Source organism: Lipotes vexillifer, unplaced genomic scaffold (genome assembly GCF_000442215.2).
Source record: "Lipotes vexillifer unplaced genomic scaffold, Lipotes_vexillifer_v1.1 scaffold383, whole genome shotgun sequence".
Lineage (NCBI taxonomy): Eukaryota > Metazoa > Chordata > Mammalia > Artiodactyla > Lipotidae > Lipotes > Lipotes vexillifer.
In genome coordinates, this window is record NW_006772850.1 from 570,226 (window position 1) to 581,003 (window position 10,778).

The 10,778-nt window shown below is 40.5% G+C and overlaps 1 protein-coding gene across 2 annotated transcripts in view; it reads left to right on the forward strand.

Moving 5' to 3' along the window:
* Positions 1-10,778, forward strand: part of ADCY2 (adenylate cyclase 2) — a 435,394-nt gene that overhangs the window by 307,755 nt on the left and 116,861 nt on the right. For both annotated transcript variants that reach the window (XM_007447921.1, XM_007447922.1), the window contains exons 8-11: positions 1,156-1,314; positions 2,122-2,254; positions 3,796-3,972; positions 7,420-7,463. In XM_007447921.1, coding sequence (XP_007447983.1) covers positions 1,156-1,314; positions 2,122-2,254; positions 3,796-3,972; positions 7,420-7,463 — 513 coding nt within the window. The remainder of the gene's footprint in view (positions 1-1,155; positions 1,315-2,121; positions 2,255-3,795; positions 3,973-7,419; positions 7,464-10,778) is intronic.

Consider the following 10,778-nt stretch of genomic DNA (forward strand, 5'->3'; position numbering starts at 1 on the left):
GCAGGAATGAAGGGTTTGGATGACTTGCAAAGTACCCCAAATAGGTTGTCTTTTTTTAAAAAAAATGAGAACAGGTAAGGAAGGTAGAGAGGAAGGGAGAGGAAAGAGACAGCCTTCTATATTCTTTTTTCAGGACGTCATTTATTTTTACATCATGGACCCATTTCTTCTTATCAGTAGTATGCTCAAATGATGTCACTGCATCATTTAAGCATGCTTGTGTCATTTTGAGATGTTTCAGGTTCATTTTACTGCATCCCACACCTAGTAACCCTTCCGACTTGCTGTGTTGAAATCAGTGTCATTGCTTCCCTCCACGTTTCCTCTTGGGGTGATTCTTTCCATCTAACTAGGGATACCTTCCTGCATTCGTCTTTTACAATAAAATTTTCATTGATAAATGTATCTAACTGGCAGAAACAAATAAGCATCGCCAAGCATTGTTATTTTCCCTGAAAGGAAGTTCTTCATTTGTCTCTTTCAATGAGTTGGCAACAGAGTCCCAAAGTATTTTTTAAATGATTTTTTTTAATGAGTTTATTTTTAATGATACCTTATGCATTATTAAAGCTTCTTAAAGAGTATTCTTTTCTCTTTTCTGTTAAAGAATGTGCACAATTGAAAAGCTTTCATCTCGTGGTTATTTTTTTTTTAATTCCTATTCAGGCTAAAGCCATTATTAAGCTCACAAATAAGCTGTATTGTCTCATCAGCAGAAAATATTCCTTGGGGACATACGTTATGCTAAGCACTAGAATTGCAAATGGCATCTAAGATTGTTTCTGACGGTACAAGGCAATGTCACACGAGTCTAGTATGAAAATTCTGAGGAGGTGTCAGCACATGTTACGTACTTGATACATGTTGGTTGAAAAAGTAGAAACTACAACCAAAATGCTGCATCACGACCCCTGCCATCCTGATGCTTTACCAGCCAGAGCATTGGCTTGGCGCTGGTGGTTTAGTCTGGTAGTAACCGAAGAAAAATCCCTTTCTCTTGCCTCAGAGCAGCAATCTTCTGCCACAGTAAGAATTCATGACAATATTTCCAACAATCTGAGATATTCTGAATGATAAAATGCCCAGAAAATTAGCCAGGAATTAAAGGAAGAAGAGGCTTGTCCTGGAAGGTGATGTGACTTTCCTTCCCTTTAGGAAAGTGAGGGACGCCACTGGAGTGGACATCAACATGCGCGTAGGAGTGCATTCTGGGAACGTCCTCTGCGGCGTGATTGGGCTGCAGAAGTGGCAGTACGACGTATGGTCCCATGACGTTACCCTGGCCAACCACATGGAAGCTGGAGGGGTCCCTGGGTAAGGCGGCACATTGGCTTTCTCTCGTCCAGCAGGTTACAGGGCTAGGAATAATAGGTCGACAGGTTAATAACCGACTGCTCAGTGATTTCTGTTGCCTTGGTTAGTATCACGTTACTCACGCCCAGTGGCCTTTTCCATTAACCAGACGGACATGAACTCTCAAGCCCCAATTCAACCACCCCTGGGACCCGTGGTCAAAGACTGTGGATGTCAGATCCTAAATTACAGACTTCTACTTATTTGCATATTTATGAATAAAGACCTAAGTTAAAGATGGTTTACAAGTCAGTGGAGATATATGGCATTTCTCTATTATTGGTAACTTCTGAAATCAGTACTATTGAAATAAGCAAACGGTACCATCTGGATAGATGACACGAGAATCTCGATGCAAGTGCTGTAATTTGGAGAAGCATGAGAACAAGCATTGAGAAAGAAATCCCATACTTTTATACAGATCAGCACACTTCCTAAAATGACTTTGGCATGCATTTCAAAAAAAAAAAATGTCTTCATACCCCCAAATTCGATATGATCGAGTTTTAATTGCTGTAATTCACCATGCAGGTTTCTGTGAGTGCAGAGAAGCTCCAAATATTAGTAGCTCATGACATCTGGGAGCATCTTTCCAAAGCAGTGGTTAACAGACTATGAACCTTAATTATAGTCAATTTTACTAAGAACATATAGCCTTTCCTTCACTTGGGGCAGAAGAAATTCTCTCTGAAATCCCAAATAAATAGAAAGTCTTCTTGCATGTTCCTCCTTATATATCCTGATTGTGGTTTTAAACTGGAATTTCAGACGTGTTCACATTTCTTCCGTCACACTGGAACACTTGAATGGGGCTTATAAAGTGGAGGAAGGAGATGGTGACATCAGAGACCCATATTTAAAGCAGCACTTGGTGAAGACCTACTTTGTAATCAACCCCAAGGTCAGTATTTAGAGTCTATAATTAGCCTATGACTTCTATGATTAAAAGTGAAAAGGGCAAAGTACTGATATGGAAAGTGTTTTTAGTCAAGAACTAGTGTAATTCTTCTCTCGTCTTTGCCTCTAAAACTACTTTAAATGCGTATGTGTTTTGTAACAATGGATTCAAATGTTTATTAAAGAAACAGTTGAAATGAATCGCTTATTTATATGACAAGGGTATTGTCTGCATCACGAGGTTGTATAGGTTAGTCAATGTTGATCAATGTGTGTGTTAGTCCACGATGGACCCCGCCTGGCAGTTAGAAAATTAAATAAAGATAAGGGTTTTGCTCAGGGCTTTGGATGATAAAAATCTAATGAGAGAAAGTAGGATGAAGATATAAGAAAAAGGGAAAGAAGAAACTTCTGGAAGATTGGCAAGCAAATGTCATGTATACACTTGTGTGAGTACATTATGTGCAGACATGGTAACTTTGATACAGTAAACACCATTCATCGCATGCAGACAGCTGCTGGCTCTAACTCTCTTCACACCACATGTTAGTCCAGAGCAGGGGCTTAGAGTTCTCATCTCTTTTAACCCTTCCCAAATTCCTGCCAAATGGGTACTACTGCTATTTACAGATTAAGAAACTGAAGCTCTGAGGGTTTCTGTAAACTCCCTCCAAATTGCAGGCTGGTAAATAGCGCAGAGAGCAGCAAGACACACCTCTGAATTGTCAAAACCAATATCATAAAATCAAGGAGATCAAGTTTATTAATGTTTACTCACAATAACCTCCCTAAAATCCCAGTTTCACCTTCAGAGACAAACTTCCAACTGACTAGAGGGTTGATCTGGAGACAGATGTATGACAAGCGGGACGAACTGTGTGGTGATGGGACAGGGACGGCACAGGGAAGAGGTTAAAAAAAATGTGTACAAAGAACACTGAATTCAGCTTGGTGCTCTGTGGTGACCTAGATGGGCAGGATCGTGGCGCAGGGGTGGGAGGGAGGCCCAAGAGAGACGGGATAGATGTATACTTAAAGATGATTCATTTCGCTGTACAGCAGAAACTAGCACCATGTTGTGAAGCAACTATACCCCCAATTAAAAAAGAGAGAAAAAAAAAAAAAGAAAGACCATTGTGTTCAGGCAAAGAACACCAAAACACCGATATACGGGGCCATTTAGCATCAGAAAACCCCCAATCACTTTAGGAAAAAACACAACCATCAAGAACACATTGAAACAAATCAGCATATTCTGTTTAAGAATCAACATTATAAAAACATCCCTTAAAATAGCTATTATTTTTCTCTAAGTTTAAATTACAGGTAAGTTTTGTTGTCTGAAAAAAAAATCATTTGGCTCCAACAGCTCATGGCACTGAATACCAGTCACTGAAGGTATGAGAGTAGGAACCAGGAAAGTGAAGGGTATGATGTTAGAGGAATCTGCTTACTCAAGGGAGGCTTCTTGGTGGGCAGAGCAGGAAGGCGGGAGGCTGTGCACCTGTGCCCCACCAGGTGTAATGCTTTGTTTCTCACCCCAAGGGAGAACGACGGAGCCCCCAGCACCTCTTCAGACCTCGATCCACCCTCGATGGAGCCAAGATGAGGGCTTCCGTCCGCATGACCCGGTACCTGGAGTCCTGGGGGGCGGCCAAGCCCTTTGCACACCTGCATCACAGAGACAGCATGACCACGGAGAACGGCAAGATCAGCACCACGGTACGCCCTCCCCGTGCCCTAGCGCTGGGCGAAAGCTAGTTCCCCAAAAGGCATCTCCTGCCAAAGTAACTTTTGTCTGTAATGAGGCAAGCTCACTATCTCTGACTTCTCAGATTGGCATTCTCAGATATTCCTTACAGATATCAGGTTATCAATGAGCACCAACCCCACATTGCTAAGGGTTTTAACCTAGAGTGATTTTGCATTATAACCTTATTACCCAAGACTCTAATTTACAACTGACAGTAGCAAGTGAATACAGCTGAACTCTTTTTTTAAATCCAGGTTTGTGTTTTCTTTCTGCTACTATGAAGTATAATAGAAAGCCCGAGCATCTTAATAAGAGAACAAATGAAGGCATGATGTCCTTGGAATTTGAGTGGCATCGATAAAACTGTCTCTTCATCACCCAGAGGTTCAGGCTGTGTCAGAAGCAATGTACATTCTATTGTTGGATATCCTTATTTACATCATCTTTACTTCCAACAGAGAATAAAGTCCCAATGCTCCTTGCAGCAGGGACATTCTCAATAAGATAGCTGAAGTGCAGATAGACAATAGAAAAACTCATAAGAGGAGAGAAAAGTAAACACAGTTGAGCACTTAGAATAATCCCAATGGTATAGTTAGATTTTAAAACAGTCTCTGAGTAAAATTTCATGCAGAATGGCATTAATTGTATTAGGGATGCATTTGAGGTAAAGAAAGAAAATGGGATGTTACATAATTCTTATTAGCTGATGAGAAAAAGAAACATACCAGGCTGTCAGGTAAAAGTGGACATTTCACAATCACACACCCAAGCCCAAAAGGCAGGGGCTCAGCATTCTTGTTTTGTCTCAGTTATATCTCTTCTCTCAACTTCCTTTGTTCTTTTTCAACTGAAAAATAAACGATCTGACAGAAGATCATGACCCATCAGGCAGTCAACAAGGAGACCATCAGGGCAAGTCCTAGAGGAGTTTGCATTCTGTTGGAAAGAGAGAGACCCTAAGTCGGACGCAAATGAACAAACAAGATCACTCCAGGTGCCTGCTCAGGGCCATGATGAAGAGAAAATGGAGTATCATCTTTGGGAGTGAATGGTGTGGCTACTCTGGCTGGGGCGGCTGGGGACATCTCAGAGAAGGGGAGAAGTCGGTGGCAAATCAAATTCTGTAGCCCTGAGATGGAAACGAATTGCATCTTTGAGGGCAGAGAGGAGGCTGGTGTGGCTGCAGCGTCATCAGCAATAAAGAAAAGGGAGGTCATCAGGGCGAGAGGCTCTAAGTAATCATGCATAATTTATTCTGATTGTGATGGGAAGTCATTAGAGGGTCTTACACAAGGGGAGGGCATAGTATAATTAATGCTCTGGGTAATGGAGCAAGAATGCAGTGTTCCAAGGGAGGAGGATGGTGCCCTCTTATGCTAAGATTTTAGTAGTGGAAACAGTGAGAAGCAAACTCAGGTTATAATTTGAAAGTGGAACATATAAGACTTGGTGATGGAGTGGATATGTGTGAAAAGGAGGATCAAGGCTGAATCCACACTTTTTTGGCTGCACCCCTAGAAGAATGATGATGCCATGAACTGAGATGACAAATACTCGGGGAAAGTCAGGGGATTTCAGATGGAAAAATCCAGGTTTTGCTAATGGACATCTTCAAATCAGTATGCCTTTTAGACACTGAAGTGCAGCTAGGAAGTTGGCAGTTGGGTGTGTGAGTCTGGAACTCAGGGAAGAGGTCCCAGATGGAGATGTGGTTGTGAGAAGCATCAGGTTTTAGATGATATTTGAAGCCATGGAGCTGGATGAGATCATAAGAAGAGAAAAGATCCAAGGAGGTAGGACTGGGGCAACTGGAACCTTCCAGCAACTAGACCCTGTTAGAGGAAAGGTATCCTAAGACCCTAGGATCTAGTAGTCAGGGAAAGTCGATGCTTCTATCACTCTTATGAAAAAAGTTGGATAATTTCATCTCAACACTGCATTTATTATTAGTACTAATGGCTAATATCTCTCATTGACATTTGTTATAAACCAAGAGTTGGTCGGTCGGTCGGTCAGTTGGCTGGTCGGTTGGTTTTCAAGAAATAAGAATCAGATCTAAATATTAAAACATGATTTTCTGTGCTGTTTCATATGTGTACCTGTGAAAATAAGGGCTTGCTTTTCTGGGTGTGTGATTGATGTTGCTGTGGTTGCTAATTTCTTATCAGTCTTTATTGTCTCAGAACTTAAGAGCAACTGTCTGCCTTATATCTCAGCAAAACACTGAAGGAGAGATTTCAGCCTGACTTTAATATGCTATTATGTGTTAGTGAAGATGCCTCTTTCAAGAGAGTTGTAACTGGCTAGAGATTTGAACTTCAGGAAATTGTGTATAAAAATCAGAGGGCCTCTGGAACAAACTCAGTTTTCTTGACCAGCTGGCCTCCAGTCACAGAGATGGAGCCTAGGGACTGCCTTAGTAGAGACAGAGGACATCTGAGGCTTTGGTTATTAACACATGAAGCCCATAGGACTGTGTCCCTTACTCAGTTCCAGAAAGATCCCATTGCTATTCTTATTAATACATCCCAGGGTTGAACAATTGTCATTGCCAAAAGTTATTTCTTTTATCTAATCCCCTATGCAGAACTTCATTGACTCTTGATTTAACGTTGATAGAGCTGGTAAATAATGCATTGTTTTACTTTATATAGTAAAACTTGGAGTTCAGTTATTTTTTTAAGACTCACCTTTCCCTATGCTGAATACGTTTCCTGATCTAACCTTGGAGATCAAAGCAACAGTTTATTTGGAGCCACTTTGTTACAAGTTTTATTTTAATTATTTTATTTTATTTAAATGTATGAAAGTGAATCTTGTAGTTTTTTAAGACTACTATTGAACATTTGGCAGTGGAGACCCCCACTGATTAACTCTGACCAATGTCTCTGTCATTGACCTTTTTCAGGAATGACCAGCACTCATATGTACATTTCTTCTTTTCCATCAATGATTCTCACTTTCACACACTTAACCAACAGCCCCATTTCTTAACAGCCCAGTCAGTGATAAGGATTGACTATAGATTTTATGATCATGTTTGTGTTTTAAAGCATTTTTTAAAATTTCAGTCTGATGCCAAACTACATTTTCACATCATTTGTCTACAGTAACTTTAATAACAGTCTTCTGCAGACATTGTTTGAAATCATATCTGCAAATATCAGGACAGAAATTTTAAAAATTCAGACCACAATCCTGACACCAGAGTTTATAGATTACAAAAACATTCTAAATATAAACTGAATTTTTAATCATGTTTCACATTTATAATTAAGCTCTTTTTCTCCTCATGGGTAGTTATTTGTTACCTAAATGATATTTTCCATGATAGAAGAAGAAATATACATCATTATCACTGAAAGATTCTTAAAGTATGTTTTTGGCAACTAATACTCTTTTTTTTTGAATAGGATGTACCAATGGGTCAGCATAATTTTCAAAGTCGCACCTTAAGGTATAGTATATGTGTATACATTCCAGTTTCTAATTTTTTAAAGGCTTAATTGTTTTTAATTTATTCCTGAAAGTAATTATCATCAATTATAGTAATTTTGAAGTTTACTTCTTCTGAAACAAGCACAGCTACTTGTGAAAACCCCTACTAAATTGCTTTCAGCTTCTAAAAATAGGATTATTGGTGTCATTTTATTAGAGTTAAAAGAGGGAAAAGGAAAACACTGCCTAGGAAACACTTTAGAACTTTAAATTGTTTTCTTAAAATGAGTCTTCTTTATATTAATCTGTAGTAAAAAATTGAACTTTCTTAAAATGAGTAACTTACTTAAAATGATGTTTGTGGGGTTGAATCCTAGAAATAAGAGCAAGGTTAAGTCCAGCCTTTCTATAGTGAAAAGAAGTGCAGCCCACCCTGCTCAAAAAAAGAAAAATTGGGGCTTCCCTGGTGGCGCAGTGGTTGAGAGTCTGCCTGCTGATGCAGGGGACACGGGTTCGTTCCCCGGTCCGGGAGGATCCCACATGCCGCGGAGCGGCTGGGCACGTGAGCCATGGCCGCTGAGCCTGCGCGTCCGGAGCTTGTGCTCCGCAACGGGAGAGGCCACAACAGTGAGAGGCCCGCGTACCGCAAAAAAAAAAAAAAAATTGCTTCCACAAAGGCCTGTAGGTCCCTGTTGCCATCTTCACAAGATCACAGACAGACACTAACCCTTTTCCTTGTCTGTGTTCCTCTAGCTTTGGGGCTCAGAGTCTTACTTTTGCGTTGGTTTGGGAGCTAAGTACTTCTTATTGAAGAGGTTAGGATAATTAATGAAAGGCCCAAAACTTGAGTCAGCTTTTCTTTCCCCACAGAGATGTGAGTTTATCCCTGTAGAAAACGCATTGCCTGAAAGTAGTTAGATCATTCCCTGCCAGATCTTTAGGGCACACTGTTTCAGACCCCTCTATGTTACTTTATTTTTGTTGTAATGAGCTCTAATTTCTATTTTGTGTAAAATTTGAAATTTTAACATTGACATATAACACTTAGAGCCCTATGTTATAAGGAAAATTGGGTTCTTGGGCTTTTGAAATGTTATTTTTTAAGTGGCAAATACCAAATTAAAGAGAGCTTAAGGTAATTTAAGAAATATTTGGGGCCTGTCACATATCTTGAGAAGCCTTGACTCTTCAGGCGAATAAGAGACTAGCACATCTGCAAACAACTGTCTACAGAATTTCATGGACGTCCTTTCGCCTTATATGTGCTATGTGCTCTCATCTGTCTAGTGGGAAATACCTCGTGCAGTGCCAGTATGATGTGGGCAGTGTATTTGGAGATGAGCGCTGTCTGAAAGACAGTGATCAGAAGCTGTCATTTTTATCTGTACCAGGCATATGGGAAACCTAATTTCATCCCTACAGGGTTACTCCAAGGTAGATAAAATTGCCATTATCATTTTAGGAGGGAAGAAACCAAGGTGCTGGGTTAGGAGGTGACCACAGTCACATGACTGTGGAGGCGAGGCCATGGTTTTGCCCAGGGTCTGTGACACCAAAACCTGTGTTCCTAGCTGCTCTCCTGTCCTGCCTGCCCTCCTAAGAGCTTCCTCCACATCTACTCCACTTCCCTCCATGGTGGTTGATCTTTCGTGGACCCAAACCTCACAGAGAGAGCTCAGCTTTCAAATCAGCCTCACCTGGGACTTCCTTTGTACGTCCTGCCTATGTAACATGGCCAGGGTCCTAAAACCTTTCTGAGACCACAGGCTGGCAGTGAGTGGGCATCACAGGGCAGTGAAGCATCATCTGAGATAAAGCAGGACCTCTTCCATGCCTCTTTAGATATAGTGGCCCAGGCCTGGGGGTGGGACAGGTCGGGGAAGGAGCTCAGAAGAAAGAACGGAGAGGAATTGGAAAGAGGGGTTGGGGACACTCAGTACTGGGGAAGCCAACGGTAGGGCAAGAGTGAGGACAGGAAGGTCAAAAATGCTGAAACATTGAAAGTCTGAGGAATAAAGCCCTGCTTGGTGAATTAAGAACCCTCGTGGAGAGATGATCAGCCCCAAGGGTCTCCTATTACTTCTGTAGCGGAGGTCACAAAACTGTGGAGACAAGGAAACTGTCTACATGTTAAGAGCTATTAGCCAGAAAATTAGTGAATACAAAGGGTGTATAATAATATGCATTTATTGGCTACTTAATGTGCCACATTTACTGCATTGAGCACCGCACAGGCATTATCTAAGCTAATCCTAAAACAGACTCACAACGACAATGCCATTGTTAGAACCCTGGACATATGATTGAAGGGTTAAATTTTCTTGTGAGCTCAAGGCACCAACACTGTTCCTTCTCACACTTGGAGACACTTTTTGAAAGAGAAAGCCACCAAACTGAAGTCGGGAATCTCAACACTTGGCATAGGGCTGATAAAAAGAAAAAGAAGAGTCTAAAATGAAGGTAGCACCTCAGCCATAAATGAGAATGAGCCATCTTAGATGACTGCTAAGATGCCATGCTTTTTTTAAAAGAAGGATCAAAATTAATTTGCCTTCCAATTTAGCTTGGAATTTGGCATATGCTAAAACCTCTTAATTCCATTGGCTTGGTGTCTACAGGTGGATCACTTAATATCATTCTGTTTTTGAACCAAAACTGCCCTTAGCCTGTTTAAAGAAAGCAGGACCTGCAAGTGTGAATCCACAATGATATAATGTAGGTAGATTACCCATCCATCTCATTAATGATAATTCCATGAGATTTAATTACAGATAAATATGACATTGCACACTTAATACTATTCTTATCTATATATAGAGGCAGTTCTAAACTCAGAAAAGTATTATTTTTATTCCAGAGTAGGAGGTCTATTCAGTGAGTAATATAAGTAACCACAAGGCAAAGAAGCCTCGTGATCACTCCCATGGGACTAGGTGACTCAGACACCCAGACTCAGGTGCAGGCTCGGTCAGGCCAGTTCGGGAAGGGCCAGATGTGCTGATACTCTTTGCAGTAGATGTTTAACTTTTAAAAACAAGTATTATTTTGATTTTCTCCTTTACATCATTCTCATGCAAATTGTCAAATTAACCTTGGAGAACTCATTCTTATCTTGGCACAATTTATTTGCAAAACATTTTATATTATGACTGAAAATTATTTACTTCCAAGATCAAGTGAGCGGTCTGCACATATAAGTCGGGTTTTCTGTGAATAACGCTTTCCAAAACTGAGGAACATTTAAATACATGCAATGAAGCTTTGACGTGTCTCAAGTAAGACTTTAGTTCTGAAAAGTCTTGAAAATTGACCAAGGAAAACATAAAGCAGGAAT